Source organism: Cuculus canorus, chromosome Z, assembly GCF_017976375.1.
Source record: "Cuculus canorus isolate bCucCan1 chromosome Z, bCucCan1.pri, whole genome shotgun sequence".
Taxonomy (NCBI): Eukaryota; Metazoa; Chordata; class Aves; order Cuculiformes; family Cuculidae; genus Cuculus; species Cuculus canorus.
This window is the reverse complement of record NC_071441.1, coordinates 55,879,406-55,904,397: the sequence shown is the minus strand read 5'-3', so window position 1 is coordinate 55,904,397 and position 24,992 is coordinate 55,879,406. Positions and strand designations below refer to the sequence as shown.

The following is a 24,992-nucleotide window of genomic DNA, read 5'->3' as shown; positions in this document are numbered from 1 at the left end:
CGTAATCTGCTATCAAAGCCATAAAATTCAGATTAAGCACACTGCGCTGAAACAGGGTTTGCGAATGTGGGTCTGTTTTTCTCCTCACCCGCAAGGCAGCGGCAGATGTCTGAAGGAGCCTGGAGCTGCCCCTCATTGCAGGTGTCTTTTCTACTCTTCCCATCAACACAACTACACTTCTAAAAAGATGCAGGGAAAAGAAAGGAAGAACAGTACTTTCTGGCAAAGCAAAAATGTAGTGGATAAGTACAGACAAATGCTCCAGTCTGGTTTCTCTGCGATTTCTAAGTGAGAGTCCTGGAACTGCAGAGTTCTCTGCCTTCATCCTCAGCTTCTCTGGACAAACTATTTCGGCTGCTGCTGCATAAAACTACCATCCCTTCTTCCTTGCAGCCACAGAGCTCCTGTACCCTGCAAACAACCCAACAGTTCAGCTTTTCACCTGCTTCTTAGGGTTGCTACTGTGAGAAGGCTTTGTCTGAAGACTTGAGCTGAGCCTGTCATCCACCAAGATCTTTACAGATTGTCTGGGTCTCTTTTCTCTCCTGTAACACATGCAAAGTAAGAAATCCCTAGGTTGAGTCCCCTATTTAATGCACACACTTGGAATCATGGAACGGTTTGGGCTGGAAGGGACCTCAAAGTCCATCCATAACTCTTGTGTGGCCAATAATTAGTCATCTAAAAAGCATCAGCACAATACCACCTCTCCCTGGCTCCCAGAAGGTGAAACCTTCATCCTTTGCAAGTGCTTTGGCCAGCTCAGCACAGGGCTAGCAGACACACCAGCAGACCAGGCACAGCAAGAATTGGTGTGGTTGGATCTCAGGTGCCCAGCTACAGGTGCAGGGGGACACAGGGAATTGCGGCAGACAGCTGGACAGGGTTCCGTCACACTCCAGGTACACAACTGACCAGGTACACTGACCCCAAGGAGCAAAACACTCCACTGCTGCTGCTTCATCTATCAAGAGGATGCCAAGGAGAACAGAGGGCAGATGGAGGAGAGTACAAGCAGGATGACATCTTCTGGTAGGACACACTGTGGTCTAGAGGCATTTTATCAACATGTCCATACAATCCCTGTGGGGTCCTTCTCCTCACGCACCCGCCTGGAGAACAGCAAAGCAGTGCAGGGGCATTGCGCTGTGGCTGGAGCAGCTCAGAGCAGGAGATGGTCCTTGGGGAAGGTTGCAGTCTGCCTGGCATGGCCTGCATGTCCTACACAGGCAGTCGTCCCTGCACAGTTCCTGTGTGCTTCCAGCCTGTGAACCCTGAAGAGCACAGCCATCCCCAAACAGAGAGCCACCTGGAACCTGATCTGCAGCCAGGGCTGCACAGCTGCCAGTACCGATGCACCCAGAGTTTCCTCAAGCATGGTGGTGCATGGGAAAAGCATGCTCAGAAGCAGAGAAAGGGGGCTTAGCAGCACTGGGCAAGTCTATAGCTTCCTAAAGTTGCCAAGATGTGATCACCAGGTTAAGGGTGCAATGGCAGGTCTGACATCCACGTGGCGGGACCAGAGCAGCAGCTGCACGCTGCACAAAGCAGGGTCCTGGCCGGGGTATCTCACTCATCCTCTCCACCAGCAGGGTGGATGCTTGCTGTTGCAGTCCCTTGTGGAAAGCCACTGTGGGCTCTTGCCAGTGCTTCCACTTCTCTTCATTCAACACCAGCATCAGCTCATTACACAGAATGAGAGGAGGAAAAAAAAGAAGGGGGGAGCAACTCCAGCGCAGGCAGACAGAGAAGCCAGCATGCCCACACAGATAGCTCAGGGCTGGGCTTCTCTAGGCAGGCACAGGGGCATCCTCTGCACACAGCAAAAAGGATGTGGCAGAGCATGGCCATCAAGGTTACCTTGCATCAGTGTCAGCCAAGACCTTTCTTAAAAAAAAACCTTTCATAAAGAGATAGAAATGCCCCAAACTGTATGAATTACAGAAACTTTGAGCTGATGCAACCAGACATGCTGTTCAGCTGGGCATTTTAACTCTAAAAACTTTTGGGAAAAGCTTTGAAGATGCTAGAAAATTTGATTTTCTGTAACTTTCATAAAAGACATCCCATTTTCAAACTGGGAATGACTTCTCTACATAAAATGCAAACTGTTGAGAGTAGACCGTTTAGCCTGGATAAAAAGAGGCTGAGGGGAGACCTTATCACCCTCTAAAACTGCCTTAAAGGTTGAAGAGAGGAAGGTGTTGGTCTCTTCTCCCAAGTGATAGGTGATAGGAAGAGAGGGAATGGCCTCCAGCTGCGCCAGGGAAAGTTTAGATTGGACATGAGGAAAAATATCTTCACAGAACGGGTTCTCAAGCACTGGCAGCAGCTGCCCAGGGAGGTGGTGGAGTCCCCATTCCTGGAAGGGTTTGAAAGATGGGCAGATGAGGTTCTTGGGGACATGATCTAGTAGCGGACAGATGTGTTTGAAGTTCATGATCTCAAAGGTCTTTTCCAACCTAATGATTCTATGGTTCTAGACACGAAACATGGTCCAAGTGAAAACAGGAGGTGCACGCCGCTCTGGGCTGGTGTTATGTTGTTCACTACTCCCAGCTGTTAAACCTTCCTTAGATTTAGAGTGGATTTAATTAGGAAATAGACCTGAGAAAAAGTAGAAGTCCTGAATATTTTTGCAGGACAGGAGAACCTGCTTCCCCAGATGTTTCATTTTGAGTACAACTCAGAATACACCAGCAGCGTGAGGTCTGCAAGGCTCTGCCATAGCCAAGAGAGGCTGGACACTGCATGTGCTCAGCCTCAGATGGGGTTGGAACCTGCATGTGCCCAGCCTGAGGTAGGGTTACCCCCCTGAGCACCCCAAAAAGGACTCCAGCAGCAGAAAGACTCAGCGGGTTCTGCTGGTGGCCACAAGATGTCAAATCTAAGACCACCACATACTCAACACTGAAACTGATGGAGATAGTCAAACAAGTTTTGTGTCTGGTCTCAGTTACAGAAGCAAAGGAGAAAGGCATCACCTGTCCGCACCTTGACCACCCCTTGAGTACTGTGTTCAGTCTGGGCCCCTCACCACAAGAAGGATGTTGAGGCTCTGGAGTGTGTCCAGAGAAGAGCAACAAAGCTGGTGAGGGGGCTGGAGAAAAAGTCTTATGAGGAGCGGCTGAGAGAGCTGGGGTTGTTTAGCCTGGAGAAGAGGAGGCTGAGGGGAGACCTTATTACTCTCTACAACTACCTGAAAGGAGGTTGTGGAGAGGAGGGAGCTGGCCTCTTCTCCCAGGTGACTGAGGACAGGACAAGGGGGAATGGCCTGAAGCTCCGTCAGGGGAGGTTCAGGATGGATATCAGAAAAAAATTCTTCACAGAAAGAGTCATTGGGCACTGGAACAGGCTGCCCAGGGAGGTGGTCGAGTCACCTTCCCTGGAGGTGTTTAAGGAATGGGTTGATGAAGTGCTTAGAGACATGGTTAAAGAGAGTGTTAGGAATGGCTGGACTCGATGATCCAGTGGGTCCTTTCCAACCTGGTGATTCTATGATTCTATGATTCTGTCCCAGATGACAGAGGCTGTGCTGCAACAACCCAAAATGTGCACTGCTCCCTGATTCCGTTTCCACAGCTCACAATGCAGGAGGGAAGAGGCAACACTGCAAACAATTAGTGCGTGGGAATTGATGAGGGAGGGTGAGGCGAGGCAAGCCAGCTTCTATGGGCTCTGGAAAGAAAACTCACCAGGGAAATGCAGCCTGGAAGCACAGATGACTCCACCTGAAGTCCTTTGTCCAGTTCTGGAATCCCCAACAGAAGAAGGACATGGTTCTGTTGGAGTGGGTCCAGAGGAGGGCTGCAAGGATGATGCAAGGGCTGGAGCACCTCCCATATGAGGACAGGCTGGGAGAGTTGGGGTTGTTCAGCCTGGAGAAGGCTGCACTGAGACCTTAGAGCAGCTTCCAACACCTGAAGGAGCCTCCACAAAAGCTGGGAAGGGACTTTTTACAAAGGTATGGAGTGATAAGATAAGAAGGAATGGCTTTAAAATGGAGAGGGAAAGATTTAGACTAGACATGAGGAGGAATTTCTTCACAATGAGGGTGGTGAGGTCCTGGCCCAGGTTGCCCAGAGACGTTGTTGCTGCCCCATCCCTGCAGGTGTTTAAGGCCAGGCTGGATGGGGCTTGGAGTCCCTGATCAAGTAGGAGGTGTCCCTGCCCATGGCAGGGGGGAACTGGATGGGCTGTGAAGTCCCAACACAAATCTTTCCACGATTCTATGATTCTATGCGTGAGGTTCGCACAGGATGGAGACCAGCGTAGGCTCCCCCTCCAGCTCCAGTCAGAGCACTGGTGCCAATTATGCCGATCTACAGCATTCACTGTTTCAAAAGGCATTCGCTGCACATCAGCTGCTCCATGAGGGCAATCTCCGCTGGTTTGGAAATGATATCAAGCGTTGCCTTCAAAAGCAAAAACCCCCATGTGTCTGCTCATCTGAGAGACCAGTTAGCCCCCTCCTGTCAAGCAGATGTGTTAAAAGGGGAGAGAAAAGAAATCTCACATAAAAATAACGGCCTCACCAATGCAGCAGATCTCAGCCCAGAAAATGTTATTTTTTTGGATAAGCACAGTTCCATTGCGCAGCACATTTGATGAGCAGCGATGAAAAAAAAACTTTAGAATAGAAATAATAAAACCAACTTCAAGCAGTTCAGAACTTAAATAAATGCAAAAGAAAACAACAAAAAAAAATCCCAGACAAAATGAGTTTCCTACCTAAGCACAGAAAGTGCCGGACTGGCTGATTTTCTGCTGCTGTGTGAGATGATTCCGTGTTTCGTAGCCCCTCGCATCTCAGGTGTGAGCGGCCCTTACACACCTCACAGCCACCACCAAATTAAAGATGGGCTTTTTTCATCCCATTATTTCTAAAATGTACTCCAGCCAGCACGCTACATGCAATGAATGGAAGAACTTGGAGAATTAAACCACGCAATGAAACAGCTTTCTGACGAATAAAGCTATGGAAATTTTAGGCTCCATTTACTTCTCAATCTAATTTTGCCCTCCAATGCACATTATGTCTGAAATGGGATCTCATGTGGTTTGATCAGTGCTCTTAACGCATGCAGAAGCAACATATTCACTTTATTGTTGTTTCCTTTCTGCAGCACAGCAATACTTCTAATAAGAGCAGCACAGCAGGCTCCGCAAGGCTCACTCTCTACCATAATCACGATGAGCTGGAAAGATGCAAGATGACCAAGAGGATCGACAGCTCAAAAAGTTTGTGGTCCAAGGGACCCCACAAATGCAGAGCCAGCTATTCAATGCACTACAAAAATGGTGGGAGTGATGTAGTTACCCTGAGATGATGGATAGTTTTAGGTTGGAAGGGACCTCAAAGCCCATCCAGTTCCACCCCCTGCCATGGGCAGGGACACCTCCCACTGCATCAGGGGCTCAAAGCCTCATCCAACCTGGTCTTGAACATCTCCAGGGATGGTGCAGCCACCGCTTCCCTGGGAAATCTGGGCCAGGGCCTCACAACCTTCACAGGAAAATTTCTTGCTAACATCCAATCTAAATCTTCCCCCTTACAATTAAAAAACATTCTCCCTCATCCCATCATTCCATGCCTTCATAAAAAGCCCCTCCACAGCTTTCTTGGACCCCTTTCAGTGCTGGAAGCTGCTCTAAGGTCTCCCTGCAGCCTCCTCCAGGCTGATCAACCCCAGCTTTCACAGCCTGGCCTCATAACAAAGGTACTCCAGCCCTCACATCTTCTCTGTGGCCTCCTCTGAACCCATTCCAACAGTTCTTATGTTGGGGATTCCAGAGGACACAGGACTCCAGATGGGGTCTCAGGAGAGAGGAGTAGAGGGAGATCTGCTGGTCCAACCACTTTGCATGCAGCCCAGATGTTTAAATAACATTTTTTTTCTCTTGATTCTTTTCCAATGCTGGAATGTTTGCGCACACCCAGGAGCTATTTTCTAGCCTGTCTTTGCAGCCAAGAGGACTGGAAAACTAATATCAGTTTGTGAGGAATTACAAGCTCCTCTCACTGTGACAGGACTCCAGACACTGAATCTACCAGAGAAAACTCGCTGTGAGCTACCGGCTGAAAGCAAGAGCATTTCACTGTGGAGCCACGGATACTCCTGAAAACTAATGGATATGTAGAGAGATGGGTGTCTGGCTTCCACCTTCTCACTCCTCAAGAAATTAAAATTCAGCACATTTTCAGCCCCACACTGCAGCTTCACACTTGCTTAGAAAATACTTCACATTTAATAAAAGGGACATCTCAAAGCTAGCCCTGAGGAGGCTGGTTGGACCCACATATCCCTGTTCTCCATCTCATTCTAAAGCCTTTGCTCAGGCCACGAGCTGCCCTGAGGACAGAGCGGCAGCTCACAAGGGAAAGCATCCTTCATTAGGGCTAAGATCTGCAAGATCTACTCTGGAGACATGGCCAAAAGACCCACTAGAGATCTGCTGTCACAAAGGCAATTACAGTCATAGAACCACAGAATGACAGAACGGTTTGGGTTGGAAGGGACCTGAAAGAACATCCAGTTCTACCTCCTGCCATGGGAAGGGACACCTCCCACTGGATCAGGGGCCCAAAGCCCCATCCAGCCTGGGTTGAACACCTCTAAAGATGGGGCCACCACCACTGCTGTGGGCAACCTGGGCTGGGGCTTCATTACTCTCATCATGAAGAATTTATTCGCAATATCCAATCTAAATCTTCCCCCTTCAATTTAAAACCATTCCCCTCATCCTATCCCTGCCTTCCCTGATCAAGAGCCCCTCCCCGGCTTTCCTGGAGTCCCTTTCAGTCCTGGAAGCTGCTCTAAGGTCTCCCTACAGCCTTCTCTTCTCCCGGTTGAACGACCCCAGCTCTCAGACAGGGCAGGACAGGGCGGTACAGGCAGCTCTTCTGCCCACACCAGGCAGCCACCCACAGCCCTTTCCCCAGCACCACAGCACTGCTCAAGGGAAGGATGGTGAAAGCCTCTCCATCATCACTCCTGAAGAGCATCAGAGGATGGTGGTGGCTGCAGCTGCCTCCTGTGAGCTGGTACTCCTACTGAGGGGATAGTGGGCTGCTCATGAACAAAAAGGCCCAAAAAGGCCTTGCTGGTACAGGCATCACACCAGAGCATCTCCAGCAGCAGGAGAGGAGCAGCAGGCAGGGCAGTTCACCTCCTTCTCCCAGCCCTGCAGCTCAGGGGGATGCTGTCTGTAGGTCCAAAGGTTGTATCTGGTGACCTGCGGAGGGTCCCAGAGGCCAGGCAAGCCCACGCCAAGGGGTTCTGAGAGACCAAGGGGGTCTCTGCCGTGACCCCTGGGCTGGGGCAGCGGTGTGATGGGAAAGGAGCTTCATGCTCCCCAGCGAGGTGCAGGAGAGCCAGCGTGTGGTCTGGCAGCAGCTCAGAGGGACCTGGAGAAGGACATGGGTTTCCATTCGCCTTGCAAAGGACAGCAGTGACATCCAGAGGGCTTTTGGGAGCAGTGAGAGCAGGAGGAGAAGCCCAGGAGCCATGCAAACCTGCCTCACAGTGAACGCTGCTAGCCGTAAGCTGGACCCTCAAAATCCTTCACCAATGCCCACCGCAAAGACTGGTGAAGCAGTGGCCTGCATCACCACTTAAGGCCATGATGCATTGAGCTGGCTCAGGCTGTGCTGCAACAGGAGCAGCGGACAGTGATGGGCTGCCAAAGCTCAGCAAGAAGTCAAGCCACACAACCTGGCTCAGGCTGCACCGCAATGGGAGCACCAGACAGGAATGGGACACCCAGAGGCTGACAAAGCTCAGCAAGATGCCGCACCATCCAAGGCTTCACCTTCCCACCTGTACTGCCTTGTGAGCACCAACATGGGCTGGCACGACTCAGCACCCACCACTGTATCCAGGATGGGACAAGGGGACTGTATCAGCAGTCAGTTATCCAGCTGGCCAGATAAGCACGGAGAGAAAAAAAAAAAAAAACAACAGCTTCCACCAGTCTATTTTGCAGGGACAATAAAACCTATGCTGAAATCTTTCATCTCACAACAATCAATATTTATGATCTGCATCTGGAATTAATCTGAGATGTAGACATTTCCAATCCAAGGATCATTGCTAATGTCATCAGCAGTTTTCTGCTCCTCTCAGGAAAAATATTTACACCCTAGATTTTAGCATCTTAATTAGGGCTCAATGAAGTCTCAACCAGCAACCCAAGTATGATTTTTTTGATATTTCAATAATGTTATTTTTATCCTGGAGTAAGACAAAAAGCTCAAATGAGGCATTTTATCCACATTCTATGTGATGGAGAAAGTGTGGCTTTGCAAATGTTGAGGTATTTGCATTTCAATATTTTTCTATCAGAATACTTTTAATTGTCAAGATTGAAATATTTTATTTTTGGTTGAAAGAAACATTTAATTGGAAGTCAGTTTAAAACAAAATCTTCTTTTCCCTCTGTCCTATCAAGTAGCAAGACCATGCCATATTTCCAAGTCCCCTCTCTTTCCTAGTGGGTAGACAGCATGTCCCACCTCTTTTCCAGCTGCCTGGGTGGGTAGATGGCATCTCCTATAACGTAGCCTGTCATGTAGCTCAACTCATGCACCAGGTAGTTCAGAAATCAGTAAATGCACGTATGACTTTATGGAAAGTGCTCTCCAGTGAGTTCAGACCAGAGGAAGGAGTGAGATGTGGGACTGTAACTCTCATACAGCATGAAGCACAGGAAAATCTCCAATACTGGGCTGATCTCTACTCAGGAAAGCATCGGATTGACCAAAAATGTTCCAAAGCAATTTTTCTGTCCAGAAACCTGCCCTCCCTGTGGGACCATGAGCCCCTTTGCACTCTTCACCTTCCAGCAGTGCAGCTCATGCCTCACCCCCCCCGCATGTGCGGAGCCCAACAAGAGGGCATTGAATGACAATGCGGGTCTGCTGTCATTTCATAGACTTGTGTGTTTGCATCTCCTCTAATAGAATCAGGTCCAATGCCGCATGCAGCTTTCCAGCACCCTGGAAAGAACAGCCTCAGCCACCTCTTCTGGCCAAAGCAGGCAGCCACCGTCCTCCTGAATGCCAACAGTGCCACTTGTGGTAAGTTGATGGCTCATGGCTGGACCTTATTGAGCCACCAAGCTGGCAATGCAGGCGATGAGCCAGCTCTGCCTGTGCTCTGCCACCAGCTGTTGTCCCTCCTGGGCACTCAGCACAGGGAAAGCTTTGCCAACAAAAAGCATCACCAGCCTTCTGAAGCACCACCACCTTGCTCCTGCCTGCTTATCTTCTGCAAACTCTACAGGTGACCTGTATCTTTACAGCAGGGTCACTAAAATGCAGTTAAAAAATTCATGTGTGAATCTCATGAGGTTCAACAAGGCCAAGTGCAAGGTCCTACATCTGGGTCGGGGCAGTCCATGGTTTCAAAACAGGATGGGGGATGAAGTGATTGAGAGCAGCCCTGCAGAGAAGGACTTGGGGTGCTGGTTGATGAGAAGCTCAACATGGGCCAGCAACGTGTACTCACAGCCCAGAAACCAACCATGTCCTGGGCTGCATCCAAAGCAGCGTGGCCTGCAGGACAAGGGAGGGGATTCTGCCCCTCTGTTTCTCTCTTGTGAGAACCCACCTGTGTCCTGTGTCCAGTTCTGGAATCTCCAACACAAAAAGAATGTGGAACTACTGGAACAGGTCCATAGGAGGCCACAGAGATGATGTGAGGGCTGGAGCACCTCTGCCATGATGCCAGGTTGAGAGAGTTGGTGTTGTCCAGCATGGAGAAAAGAAGACTCTGAGTAAACCTTAGAGCAGCTTCCAGTACAGAAAGGGGCTCCAGGAAAGCTGGGGAGGGACTTGTTACAAAGTCATGGAGAGACAGGGCAAGGCAAAATGTCTTTGAATTGGAAAGAAGCAGATTTAGATTGGACATTAGGAGAAAATTCTTCACAATGAAGGTGATGAGGCCCTGAAACAGGCTGCCCAAGGAAGTTGTTCCATAGAGGTGTTCACGGACAGGTTGGATGGGGCTTTGAGCCCCTGATCCAGGGGTAGGTGTCCCTGCCTATGGCAGAGGGTTGGAATTAGATGATCTTTGAGGTCCCTTCCAACTCAAACCATTCTATGATTCTATGATTCAATGATTCTATGATTCTATGATTCTATGATTCTATTAAATGCAATTGGGATCATAGAATCACCAGGTTGGAAAGGACCCACTGGATCATCGAGTCAAACCATTCCTATCAATCCCTAAACCATGCCCCTCAGCACCTCATTCACCCGTCCCTTAAACACCTCCAGGGAAGATGATTCAACCACCTCCCTGTGCAGCCTCTGCCAGTGCCCAATGACCCCTTCCATGAAAATTTTTTTCCTAATGTCCAGCCTGAACCACCCCTGGCGGATCTTGAGGCCATTCCCCCTTGTCCTGTCCCCTGTCACTTGGGAGAAGAGGCCAGCTCCCTCCTCTCCACAGCCTCCTTTCAGGTAGTTGAAGAGAGCGATAAGGTCTCCCCTCAGCCTCCTCTTCTCCAGGCTAAACAACCCCAGCTCTCTCAGCCACTCCTCGTAAGACTTGTTCTCCAGCCCCCTCACCAGCTTTGTTGCTCTTCTCTGGACACACTCCAGAGCCTCAATATCCTTCTTGTGGTGAGGGGCCCAGAACTGAACACAGTACTCAAGGTGCGGTCTCACCAGTGCTGAGCACAGAGGGAGAATAATCTCCCTGGACCTGCTGGTCACGCCGTTTCTGATACCAGCCAAGATGCCATTGGCCTTCTTGGCCACCTGGGCACACTGCTGGTTCATGTTCAGTCGGCTGTCAACCAACACCCCCAGGTCCTTCTCCTCTAGGCAGCTTTCTAGCCAGATTTCTCCTAGTCTGTAGCACTGCATAGGGTTGTTGTGCCCCAAGTGCAGGACCCGGCATTTGGCCTTGTTAAACCTCATGCCATTGGTCTCAGCCCAGCAGTCCAGCTTGTTCGGGTCCCTTTGCAGAGCCTCCCTACCCTCCAGCAGATCCATACTTCCACCCAACATAGTGTCATCCACAGACTTGCTAAGGGTGCACTCAATGCCTTCATCCAGGTCATTGATAAAGGCATTGAACAGGGCTGGACCCAGTACCGAGCCCTGGGGAATCCCACTTGTAACTGGATGTCTGGACATTAACCAATATATCCTTTTGAGGGCTCTTGCACAGAAAAAGCAGCAAATGAGATTTTGTTCTCAAGCCACTGGGAGATTCCCCTGCTGCCATGATCAAGTGCGATCAGCCCAGCCCAGCCAGCACAGTGCCAGGAGCAGGGGATGCTGCAGTAGTGCTGTGATGCGGTGCATCTCTACCACCCCAAGAGCCACGGGGTGTACAGCCTGCTTGGGGCTGGGTGAGATGCTCAGGGCTTGCCCAGCCCTTGGCTGTCAAACTCTGTGTGGGAATTCCCGGCTCAAATTTCCCCCTGCCTGCTCCCCTCAGAGGAGCACAGCTGAGGACCACAAGCAGGGAGACAAAAGGCACACGGAGGAGTGGCCAGAGGAGGTCCCCAGCCCATGGTGCCCGTCGTGGCGTCAAGATTTATAACTGTATTAAATGGCATGACAGTTGGCCACGATAAATCAGCTTCCTTTCTTCCCAAATCACAGACAATAAAAGCTTTGGCAGTGAAAGTCATTCATCATCATAAAGACTTGAGACGTTCCAGCCATCAATTTCACTCACATCCTTAATACACTGGAGAGGAGTAGTGGAGTTTTAGGGGGGAAAAAGAGAGGGAGAGAAGAAAGAGAAAAATAATTAACAGAAAACATGAAGAAAGATTGGACAGGAGCAATTACAAGGGTCAGAGAAAGGAGTTCCTTCAGGACAGCACTTTTGATGATGGGGGCTCTCCACGGGACACGTGATACCATGCAAAGTTGTTGAGGCATTCCTATCATCCCAAGAGGTCCCAAGAGGAATGAGAGGCTGGGATCGCATCTGAATGCCACACTGCCTCCACACCTCTACGCAGCATCATGTCTCTGCAGAGTGCCATCACCAGGTCCGTCTGCCTATGACACCTTTGCAGGGCTGAGGTGCCAGGTCTGGAGCCAGGGCAGTGAGACCAGGGGGTTGGCGCTGCCTTCAGGCACCATCTCCACAGCAATGGCAGTGCAATACTGCACCCTGCGGCTGGAGTGAAGCCCCACCAGGGTCTGCTGCTGCTGGAGGATGTCGGAGCCGCCACCACAGAAATTGAGAGCTTCTACAAGGGTCTGCAGGCAAGGTCTTGCCAAGGAACACATGGAGTAGCCACGCTGCCTTTGAACCTTCAGGTGACATGATGCACCCAAGCACCTGTCCATACCCACCCATTGATGCCTGTTCCGTTTTCAGTGTTTCCTTTTAGATTACGGGATTTGGGGACTGCTGTAGGAAGTAGCACTGCATTAATAGAACCATGCAGGAATATAATTTTGCAGTTAAAAGAGTTGAAAGTATACACATGGCATAGACAAAACAAGAGAGACGATATAAAAATGGATAAGAAAAAAAAAAGTGGAAACAAGTATACACTGATTGCAGAATAGAATCATAGAATCATTGAGGCTGGAAAAGATCTGCTGATTGATGAGAAGCTCAACATGAGCCAGCCCAGAAACCAACTGTGTCCCGGGCTGCATATAAAGCAGTGTGGCCAGCAGGGTGAGGAAGGGGTTTCTGCCCTTCTGCTCCGCTCTCCTGAGACCCCACCTGGAGCCCTGTGTCCAGTGCTGGAATCCCCAACATAAGAAGGACACGGAACTGTTGGAGCAGGTCCAGAGGAGGCCACGGCGATGATCCAAGGGCTGTAGCACCTGTGCTATAAGGACAGACTAAGACAGCTGGAGTCGTTCAGCCTGGAGAAAAGAAGGCTGTAGGAAGAGCTTAGAGCAGCTTCCAGTACAGAAAGGAGCTCCAGCAAAGCTGGGAATGGACTTTTTATAAAGACATGGAGTGACAGGATGAGAGGAAACAGCTTTAGACTGGAGAGGGGAAGATTTAGACTGGGCAAAAGTAGGAAGTTCTTCACAATGAGGGAGGGGAGGAGCTGGCTCAGGTTGCCCAGGGAAGTTGTGGATGTCCCATCCCTGGAGGTGTTCAAAGGAAGGTTGGATGGGACTTTGAGCCCCTGATCCAGTAGGAGGTGTCCCTGCCCATGGCAGGGGTGGTGGAATTAAGATGATGTTTGATTTCCCTTCCAACTCAAACCATTCTATGATTCTATGATTCTATGACTCTATGATCATCAAGTCCAACTATAAATCTAACACTGCAAAGCCCACCACTAAACCATCACTGCAAGTGGCCAAGCAGAGAGACAGACACCTCTGCCCACCACATGCACTCAGGGCTGGAAACTACAGGGTCACCTCCTGATCCTCAGCCACTGTCACTTCACCAAGCTGAGGTGTAACCCCAGTCCACCCCACACAGAATCATAGACTCATAGACTGACCTGAGTTGGAAGGGGCCCACAAGGTTGATTTAAGCCCCGCTTCTGTCCCTCCACAGGATATCCAAACATTCACACTGTGTGGCTGAGGGTGAATGTTTATGGAATATTGTTAGGCTTGGCGCTGTCACTGCTTCCCTGGGAGCTGTTCCAGTGCTCCCGCTCTGGGGGAAGAACCTTCTCCTAACATCCAACCTAACCCTCCCCTGGCATCTTCCTCCCATTCCCTCAGGTCATGTCCTTGGTCACCAGAGAAGAGATCAGCGCCTGCTCCTCCTCCTCCCTGTGTGAGGAAGCTGCAGATGGCAATGAGGTCTCCCCTGAGCCTCCTCTTCTCCAGGCTGAACAGACACAGTGCTCGAAGGGAAGGATGAGTCCACTTCACTTCAGCATCAAAACTATCATTTGTAACACACGCAAGGTGAGTCACAGAGTTACTTTATCCATGTCAGAGAAGAGTCAATCAACATCCCACCCATATCTTAAAGCCCTCAAGGGCTTCTCCCATTAAAACCAGGGCTGATGAGACTTGCAGGTGGTGAAGACCCAGGACAGAGCATGGACAAAACATGTCTCATTGGTAGAAAGCCTGTGGCAGCACACCTCAAGGCTGTCAAGCAGCAATGAACCCTTACACAACAGACAGGGGTGTAACTGGCCGGGCCGATCCCACTGTCACATGCTTCTGCAAGACCTGACACATCTCCTGCAGTCCTGTGCATCCTCATGGCAAGAGACTACAGCCACTGCCTGCAGTTGAGGAGGCAGCTGGGCTCAGCAAAAAGCTGAGCCAAAGCTGCTGCATAAACATTTACTGCAGAATGCACACTGGTTACTCCAAAGCGGGCAAAGCCACAGGGATGCTCCAGGACAGGATGTAGGACTTGTGTGGAGCAACTCCTGGTGTGAACACAGCAGCCACAGGTAAAGCCATGCAGAGCAGAGGCACAGCTCTGCACCCCTGCCCACCACGCTCAAAGGGTCCTGCAACACTTGACCTTGTCCAGAAATGCTTGTCGAGTGAATCCCTGTCATGCTCGTGCCAGTGCACTCATACTTGTGTCTCAGATGCCCCTCGTTTGCCAGGGAGCAGTCAGCACAGCTCCACAGGTAGAGATGCACAAGACAACCCAGGGTGATGTTCTCCAGCCAGCTCGGAGTCCAGTTACAGCTCTGCCACCCAGGTTAGTCTGGGTGAAGTCCTGGCTTGGCCAGATCAGGTCACATTTTGTTGAAGACAGTGCCTATCCCACCAGCTTGGCTCTCTCTGCGTCAGCATGGGAGCAAGCTGGACCAAGACATGTTTGGGTCTGCCTGTACTGGCCAGAACAAGCAGACCCAAGCAGCAAAGGGCTCAATCCTGCTCAGCAGTGAGCAGCTGCCACTTCATGCGGATTTTGCAATTACTGCAGCTGCACCAGCATCTGCTGGCTTCCCACCAAACTATCCAAAGCCCTCCATCTTCTTGCAAATCCTCAAGCCACAGCGATCCAGAAACAGCCTTCCAGTGGGGGATGCTCCCTTCTCGGGAAGGCCAACAGGTCTGGACTCACAGGTGCTCAAACGAAACCTGCTGGGGAGGGGCAACCCGCTTCTGTCCCCTCTTTAGAGGGATATTGCTGACACACAAGCCTTTTTTTAGAACTCAGTGCTCAAAAAGGGTACAGTGTCATCACAGGGCCGAGCTCAAGGAATACAGATGGCTGCAAAAAAGATGCAACAAATAGAAGGAAACTTCCAGTGGGACCCTGATCCTCCTTTTATGCCCTCAACTGTACTCACTTTTCAGCCACATCAATGTGAAAATCCCAAGTCGAGTGTCAAGTACGTGGCAGCACAGGCAGTCCCTGTCCCTGCTGATGCTCATGGGATTTCCACAAGTGATATTCCTCGCTGTTGGTAGATGTGCCAGTCTCATCAGGCAGCTCAAAACCAGGCAACTTCTGTTTCGAAGAAATGCCAGTGACATTTTCTTTTTGCCACTAAATTTTGCTTTTTTGCATTTTCTTTTTTTTTCATTACAGTTCAACATTTTTATGAGAAGACACATAAAAACCTCAAAACCACACATTTTTGGCCTGATGTAACACGAAGTCATAAAGAAACAATGGTCCATTACAAAGTGCCCCGAATGGGTTGGTAAAATCTCTATTCATAGATATCACTGTGTTTTCAGGGCCAGAACTAGAAGAAGAGCTATCAAAGAAGAGAGAAGGGAAAATACGAAAAATATTTCCTTCCTACTCTGCGACAGATATTCCTCTTCTCCCAAAACATGCTGCAACACCATTAAAACATCGGGATACTTTGTCCTTCTCTGCCCTGGCTAAGCAATGGCCACGTACTTCAGTTCCCCACTGGGAAGAGCAAGGAGCCACTAGCGGCACGGAGCTATCGGAGCTCCAGCAGCACCAGCTCTCACCCAGCCCTGGGCCTACGCCAGAGCCATCTCTGCTTACTGCCCAGAAACCACAGCATGAAGCTGGGGACCTCATTCCCTTGAGCTCCACAGGGCTCCTCGGAGCCAAGCATTTCAGGAAGCACCTGCACTGCTTAGCAACCAGAGGCAGCATCGCCCATAAGTTTTTGTGCCTATCCATTCTGGAACACTTCACATACTGCAGCTTTTCTTTCCTGAATCCTCCTAAGTTTCTCCTAGATCAAAAGAACACAGGAATGTTCCCATTTCTGGGTGATGGTATGACAGAGTCAGCTGAGAGAGCTCAGCCAGACAGCAAGCACCCTCGTGCCATGCTCTCCATTGCCCAGTGGTACACACAGCCTCCACATTGTCTCCGTTTTACTATTCACACTACTCGATTCCCAGTCTGCTGGGCTGACAACTCACCATCCCCTATGAAAACAACTTGAATCTCCCAACTGTTCAGGTATGAGGTAAGTAACTCATACATGAACAACTAAGGCCACCTATTATTGGTGGTGGTGACTGGAGGTGTCTTCAAATACCATCATCAAAGCAATTACTTCATCCTAGAAGCTACATCTGTAGCGTGACTCAGACTGCTGCTAGACTTTATTTATGTGCCATGCATACGCGCAGAGGCCAACGCATCCCTCTGCCCACCTGTCAATACCATTGTACACTCACTCTCAGATGTATTACTATTGTTGCAGGCCAAGAAAAGCAGTTTAGGAAACATTTATGCAAACTGGAGTGCTTTCCTTTCTATTTTTCGCTTCCAGTTTGGAGACCTATGACAAATATACAGCATTTCCCTGGCAGTGAAAAATGCCGTCTGTGGACCGAATGGGCTGTTGATGCCCTAAGGCAGTGAGGTGGTCCTGCCAGCTCTGCACATCCAAAGCCCCAGCTGCCACAGTGGTGGCACAGCCACAGGTGACCATCCCCAGGATCCACACACTGGTGGGAGACCTTGCAGTGGGAGACAGCAAGGCAGTTTCCACCCACAGAGTCAGTTTGGTCTCTGGTTTGGTGAAGCTGTGGCAGAGGCTGCCCAGGGCAGGGGTGGAGTCACCGTCCCTGGAGTAGTTCAAAAAGCATGTGGATGTGGAACTTAGGGACATGATTTAGTAGGCACGGTGGGGTTGGAATGGATGAACTTAGAGGTCTTTTCCAACCTTAGTGACTCTGATTCTTTCAAGGCTTTTCAGACCAGGGTGAACGTGAGCCAGAGCTGCTCAGAGTGTTTGCAGAACAACCTCCAACCCAGCTGCAATCAGGACCAGCGTGGGAGCACCAGAACCCTCTTGTCTTAATCCTCCTGCCACGGCTGCTCAATTTAAAATTGTATTTATTATCCATACCACAGTGGCACTGGGGGCAGGGGGAAACAGATTTAATTAATTAGAGATTGCAAAATCCTTAAGTAAAAGATGCTATGTAAATGCAAATTGTTATTATACATGCTTTGCACCAAAACATGTTTACCGTAGTTGAATTCAACATTTAAATCCACAGCTGAACTCCCAGCAGAGTCAGGCTGTACATCATCAAAAGAGTCAGTTAATAGCCTGGGTCTTGGTGGGGTACAAGTGGCCTCGCTTGCTCTCTCAAACGCGCTTGTTCTCTTCTAATAGCAAGATAAGAATTCATAAAAATGGAAAAATTCAACAGTGCTTCCGTGAGGCTCTGTCCTGTCATTAAAACTGACACTTTTGTTTTCCAGATTGGCTGCCTTTCCACGGGAGTTTATGTGGCCTTTTTTCAAGTCTTTAAATGTGACAGGCCCTGTTGGGAGTGACGAATAGATTATTGGAAAACGCATCTGCACTTTTATCTATTAAGCGTAAGGACTAAGCTGTAAATCTAGCCTTGTGTTGCATGAGGAACCAGCCATCCTACCAGCAACGATTTGCACTTGAAAAAAGTCCCATTGAAATTAAGGTATAATTTGGTGATAATGTTCGAACTCAGACCAACTTTTCCACATACAGGCAGATTATATGACCAAAACATAATGGCCTTAGAAGCTTTATTGTTGCTATTACAATTGGCCAACAAAAAAAATTAACAAAGCATTTTTCCAGAAGAAAAGACAATTTCAAAACCAAACATTTTCTTTACTTTCTTCAAAACTGTGTTGATTTTAGGAAAAAAAAAAAAAAAAAGGAAAAAAGAGAAAAAAAAAAGAAAGAAGGAATAGTGAAAATATTACATTATTCTTATTTAGAATCATAGAATGTTTTGAGTTGCAGGTGACCTTTCAGAGACTTGAAGGGAAAGCAGGAATTTTTCACTTTGAAACTACTTTTCATTAAAAAACTTGAAATATTTTTTTATTTAAAATGAAAATGATGGAAGTAGTTTCATTCAGCTAGGCCAATATTTCAGCAAATAACAGCTGGATAACAATTCCCTCCAGGAACTTGTTCATGCAACCCACTTTCCTCCTCATGGGGCAGGTCCATCCCACCCACGCAGGTCCAGCTTAAGCTAAGTGCTCCTCATTCCCTCATCCATCGCTGGAAAGAAACAGGCTCCTCTCATGACGATCCCTAACTTTATATCCAAAAATGCATGGGGTAAGTCAGCTTCTGCAGGTGTTTTTCTCCTTTTCTTCTGTAGATCTGTAGAGAGGGATGGCCAGTCACTGACCTACTAAACAGTGAAAAATCAGTGGAGAGTCCACTGCTACATCATTATTAAAAAGCAAATGCATTTAAGGGACTAACAGTGTTCCCTAATGAAACCACATTCTTCTGTCGTGGTCAGCAAGTCCTGGGTTTAGATATAAATTCACAACAATAAACAAACCGCAACTGCAGAACCAACTAGAGAGAAGACTTTTGGGTTGACTATTCTTGATATAGAAATTAAAATAAATGTCCTTTTCCCCCAACAGGAATTATTCATGGCAAATTTCACAATGCAATTCCCAGCATCAGAAAGGCACTTGAAAATATTGACCCCATGCCACATTTTTGCACCTCTGAAGTAACAGTGGCCTTCACCACAAACATCAAGTGTGCAAGAAAGAGCAAAAAGTCCTGTTTCACTGCATATTCCTCAATGACAGGTACTGGGAGCTTCATTTTTGCTTTTAATTTTCATGTCATTGTTTCCATTGGGTACAAAAAGTACTCAATTGCCTCAGATTGTCACCAAAAATGGTCCATGAATGGCAGATGTAATAAGGGCTCACACCAAAAGAGAAGCTGCCCTTTCTGGGCTCCTTTGAGGACTAGTCCCAGAGAATGAACTGGCGTTTAACTCATAAACTTCTGTCTTCAGCTCAGCCACAGAAAAGAGAAAGTAAACCCTGGAAGGAGGTGGTGACTCAACTCTGACATGGGACAAGCACTCAGAATCCAGCCAAGACACAGCGGCAAAGGGCAGCGTTTCCTTCAGGATCCACCCAGACCTTCACCAAAGGGTTCCGCTCGTGACCATTTCCCACCTTACCAATCCACATTGATTAAATACTCTACCCAGATGTGCACACCTCACCATACACCACCCCTGCAGCTTCTTACCAAGACTAAACTCTTGATTTCTCTAACGGACCCCTAAGATACCTGATGTCCAAAGCCATGAAAAGAAATAGGCCAGATTCCAAGCTGCTTAAACAAACCCTACATCTCCTCTTCTCCAGAGGGACATAGTCCTTACACTGTTCATCCGAGAAGTTAGGCCAGGTCAAGAATCCCTGGGTAAGCTTTCGAGAACTGGAATCTTTCCTGGGTGGGGTGAGTAGAGAACCAGGGGTGAGGAGGAAAAAGCAGGGGGGAAAGCACACAGAACAATCAAGGGAGAGCAAAGCATCCATCTTTCCTTCCATGTTTTGCTGTATCTAAAGACTTCCCTTCAAACACATGTACAGACAGAGCAAAATAAATGGATGAGAAAGCTTCCTCACCCATCTACTCCACTTTTGAGCAGATTCCATTTGTCTGAGTCCACTTGCTTTGCTCAACCCCCACCCAGATCGGCAAGGCTCCCTCTGTGAGACTCTGCTTTTAAACACAAACACTCCCACCTCCAGCAGGTCACACCATCACCACTTCCAAGCTTGCAGACGAGGTTTCTGGCCTCCTTTCTGCATCCTTCCACACAAACTGCTGCACCGACTGGCTGCTTTGTCCTTGCTCTCTGTAAGTGCTCTCTGGTCCTGTTGCTTGCACAGGACTCCTCCTTAGCATCAGCTCTAAAAGCTCTTGATGCTCCCCAGTCAAAAATCGTCTGGAGAGCACCCTTTGATCAGGATTATCGCAAATGTGCTATACAACACCCTAGCTTGGATTACACAAAAAGCAGATGTCTAGTCATGGAAACACAGAATCATGGAATCATGGAACAGTGTGGGTTGGAAGGGAAATCAAAGCCCATCCAGTTCCATCCCTTGGAACATCTCCCACTGGATCAGGGGCTCCAAGCCCCACCCAACCTGGCCTTGAACCCCTTCAGGGATAGGGCAGCCGCCACTGCTCTGGGCAACCTGAGCCGCTCTCACAGGAAATCATTCCTTCCCAAGAACTCATCTCAATTTTTCAGCTTTAAACCATTCTCTCTCATCTTTTCCCTGCACTCCCTGGTCGAGATCCAAACTCAATGCCTAAGCTCCATTCTGTGGAGAGAGGAAGGTGTCTTCAGACTCCTCCACCCAAATGCTGGTGTCTAGTGCTGCTCAGATGAGTCCTTCTCCATCCATAGGCTGAGAAGGATCTGGTATTATTCTGGTAATCTCCATCCTACGTGCCACTTCTTGTTTTTTTTAAAAAAAAAAAAAAAAAAGACATTCTTCCAGACTGCACTGAGTAAAATGCTAAATATTGTCAGTGTTTAATTCTGGCAAGAGATCAGCCTGGGATTTTAGAGGAGCAGCTCTTTGCTTCCTGCTGTTGAACACATCATAATCCACCGCGCTGCTCAGAGACGATCGATTTTTGGCAGAGTTTCCAGTGCAACTGCCTCATCATCGTCTCATGCCTAGCTTTCAAAGTGACCAAGAATATCTGCCAAACAACAAAACCTGGCAAAACTGTGGCTCATAAATTGCAGTCACAGCATGTTGGGATGAAAAAAGCAGATTGAAGAGTCAAGCAACAGACATCTCCTATGAAACTGAGCACTCCTAAGGAAAAACTCACAGAAAGAGGCCAGTTGAGTACTGCATGCTACAGCAGAACAGTAGCAAGAAATGGCTTGTCTTTTAACATGCATTTATCCCATTTTGGTGGTTTTGGCTCCTAAGTGCAAAAAAAAAAAAAAAAAGACAAAATATGCAGGAATATGGAAAGTTACACGTATCTATGCTACCTGCATCAGTCACAGACCTATGAAGAAATAGCTCCTTGGCATAACACATTACATCTAAGGTGCTGGATGCATCGACACTATGTTAAAAATCCAGCTGATCTTCCAGGAGTGGAGGATTCTGTTCAGTCAGATGCACATGCCCCACTCACTCTACATTCAGTTCAGCCTGAAGTCTGATATTGGTTATGCCTGGTGGCTGAGTTCACCAATGCAAGCCAGAGCAGATGACTAAGATGACAAGCATCAAGAATGTCACTCCTTCCCCATCCCTCCAGACGACAAACTAACTCTGCTTCTGGTTTCTTATCACCTCTTCAGTGTGCACACAAAATGTGCAGGAAAGGCAAATCACACAGTTCTAGGGGACCATTGCCTCCAAGGCTGACTCCATGACGGAGCACAGAAGGTGATGATCCTTCCATGGTGTGGTTACAAGGCTGAGTGCAGAGGATAAGGAATAACACATTTGTATTTCTCAGAGTTTCAGTCTCTCCCTGCACGGGTGCGTTAGCTGGAAAATGCCTTTCAGCCTGCTAGTCAGTACAGCTGCAACAGGACAGCTCAGCAGGCTGGAAGCCGCCACATCTGAGAGTGCCCTGACAGGAGGGAGGAAAAGCAAGCAAGCAAAGGGTGATGGAAATGTCCCAACATGGATGGAAACCAGGCTCCCCAACTCCAGCATCTGTTGGAGGAACAAAACCAAAGCGCACTGCCAATGCTGGCTTTGTGTGGCTTCCTTTTAGGATGAGAGGGAATGGCCTCAAGCTCCACCAGGGCAGGTTCAGATTGGACATCAGGAGAAAATTCTTCACTGAAAGGGTTCTCAGGCCCTAGCAGAGGCTGCCCAGGGAGGTGGCGGAGTGTCCCCATCCCTGGAGGGGTTTAAAAGATGGAGATATGATTCAATAGTGGAGAGGTACGATCGGCCTTGACAATCTCAAAGGTCTTTTCCAACCTAGGGATTCTATGATTCTTTTAATGGAGACATACAGACGTTGCATCAGATCCCAGAAGAGCAAAAAGCTCTTCTCTGGCTCCAGGTGAGGCTGGACAACAGTCACTCCTGACTCTGATAATGCAAACTGACTCTGCAGCCAATGCTGCCCGCGAGTTTGTCAATCCGCCCTCAGTGCCATCTCAGAGACCCGAATCAAGGCACCAATTTAGGATGACTTTGTCCTCTCAAAGTGATACCAATCACGCTGAAATCAGCAAGCCGGAGCAGAGGAAATGCATCTGCAGGTAATTAGTAACAATCACAGGCTGCTTGGAAACTGCTGACTACAGCAGTAATGAGCTGGGCACATGTCATTGGCTTGTAAATGGAGAGAGCACTCATGGACCGTGGCAGCCAGCAGTAAGGGAAGGAGGGCTTTTTTAAATTAATATTTAATGTGGCATAGAAACGATGGAGAGAAATCAAGAGGTTCTCTAATCAGAGCTTTGGCTGGTGGTCCATAACACAACAGAGTTGGTGAATGAACCGGTACTGAGGACTGCCACTAAATTTGTCCTTAGACATATTCTAGCAGCATGTGCTGGCATGAATGTCAATGTTGCAAGCAATCCTTTCACCTTCAAAAGTATCCCAACTGTTTTTATCTACCAGCTTGCTACGAAATAGAAATCTTATATTTTCTACCAACAGACCACAGAGGATTGTTTGCATCTCAACCCTGAATACAGCTTTGCTGCTCACACCACAGCCTGGCTCCAAGAATAATGAAAGATTGTGATCATAACTCACTCAGGACCTCCGTTTTGTCTTATTTGCATTAAATTCTTTTACAATCTGTCTTACAGATTTCAGACTGACAAAATTAACTAGACTTAGGTCTCTTCACAAACAGCACCCAAGAAAGCCTCCAGACTTTATCACAAAGACTGATTAAGCTTTAACGTCAGATACCAGCTACTAAAAGGACACTACCTGTTCTTAGCTGAAACTCCTGTACATCATATTTCAAGTTGTTTACCCCTAGAAATGTAGCTTTTCAGCCCCATTCTCAGTTGAAGCATTGCACAATCACACATTCACAGCTGAGCTTCACACACACCAGAGAAGTTTCTGGTACCAACATCGCTTCTTTCCACTAAAAGGCTCTTCTGGACACAGTGTATTGAGCATCTCTTGGTGTCATGACAGTGGAACTGTTACAGAAGTGTTTACAATGTGTAACATCAACTGACAAGTGGGGTCATCCTCTCAAGCCATTGGCACCACCTGGCACTGACTTTGGACATTTTATGGAGCTTTGCCCACTTAGCACTCACTTTTACAGCTGAACCCACACTAGCTAGAATGACCAAAACAAGTCGTGCCCCAGGGCTCTCAGCCTCCTGCTCTCAGTCTGCTTGGGCACATGACAGGACAGCCTGTCTGCCGTGAGGAAGAGTGGAAACACTCAAAAAAGGGTGAAGAAATTAAAAGCAACCCACTTTCTAAATCTTAAGAAAAGACTGGAGTTCGGGTTGGCCACTTCTCTTCCAGCAAAGAACAGTTCGCAGAAGAAATGCCACCACAGATCTGTGAGGCTCAGGCTCCTGCCTGCCAGAGAAAGGCCAAGGCTCAGGACCTGGCTCTGGCAGGACTTCTCATGTGAATCTGCTCCTGACCACCAAAACGGGGCTGACACAAAGCTAACCTTCTTCCAGGTGCTGCCCACCTCACCTACTGTCCACACCCACTCACCCACTCTGGCCCTGGCTCACGAAAGACAAACCACTGAATTTTACCACAGCTTTGGCCAGATCACAGACAAGAGAATTGTTCCTAGAATGCAGAGTGCATCGTGTTTGCTCATGTTTTTTGGACCTTGTGCTCATAACTACCATTGTGCATTATTGCCCAATTCCTAATAATTTTAAGCAATGCCTACTACAGATGAAAGGACAGTAGCAGTATGCAACTTTTGGTTACAAGGGAAAAAGAGTCCATCAATCTGTCTCCTCTTCTGAATCCTCTGTCCTGCTAAGGAAACTGGGTTAGAAGAGAAGTGTGACTGAAGATGTGAGTTAATTTGGGGGAAAAAATGAGGAAGTCTGTCCAGAGCTGTGGTGAGAAATGTGTCACCAAGTGAGCCGTAACTCATATCTCCTGCACATTACAAAGTACAGCTTGCTGCCTAAATCTTCCTGCCCCCAATTGTCTGCACGTCCTCTTAGCTCGTTAGGAAAGCCTTGAGGCAAAGTGTGTGACTCGGTTGTATCATATATGCAGAAGTGCTATAGCACTTTGGTCATGCTGGGGGCCTCTGGCTGCTTCCAGAGCAAAAGCAGCACAAAACAGTTGGTATGGGTGTTCCAAATGGAAAGGAGGGGATAGCAGTCAGACAATCTCCTCTGAAAATATATCAAATGGCATAGGTTTTAAATGGGTTTTTATACGCTCGTGTAAATTTAAGTTTTATGAATGCAGGTGTTAGAAAACTCTACAGCAATATCAAATTAAAGATATAAATACCTACTGCCTTGTACACTCTTATAGCCCTCATTCTGTCACATTTAAGACCAATGGCAGGTTTTTTTCTAGGCTTGCTACTCATAAAGTCTGCTCCACAATTTTGAAGTGAACTAATAAACATAGCATTTGGGAGTTTCATTCAAGTACTGGATATGTCACAGGGAAAATCCATGCAAAATCCATAATGAGCTCTGCAGCATCAATCTGTGGCCAGTTTTGCCATAATGAACATGACCAGTCAGATCACTAAACCACCAGAAAGCAGTGACACAAGAAGCATGAAAATTGCTTAAAGCAGCATAAAAAAACAAGTTCTGCTGAAGCATCAAACCAGAC

The 24,992-nt window shown here is 48.2% G+C and overlaps 1 protein-coding gene across 6 annotated transcripts in view; it reads right to left on the bottom strand.

The window, feature by feature from the left end:
* The window catches only part of PAX5 (paired box 5), a 152,266-nt gene that overhangs the window by 47,257 nt on the left and 80,017 nt on the right, over positions 1 to 24,992 (bottom strand). The window contains exon 9 of one of the 6 annotated variants that reach the window (XM_054054158.1): positions 18,234 to 18,504. The exons of the other annotated variants lie outside the window; for them this stretch is intronic. Coding sequence (XP_053910133.1) covers positions 18,371 to 18,504 — 134 coding nt within the window. The 3' untranslated portion in view covers positions 18,234 to 18,370. Of the gene's footprint in view, positions 1 to 18,233; positions 18,505 to 24,992 lie in introns of those variants that run through there. 6 annotated transcript variants of the gene reach the window in all.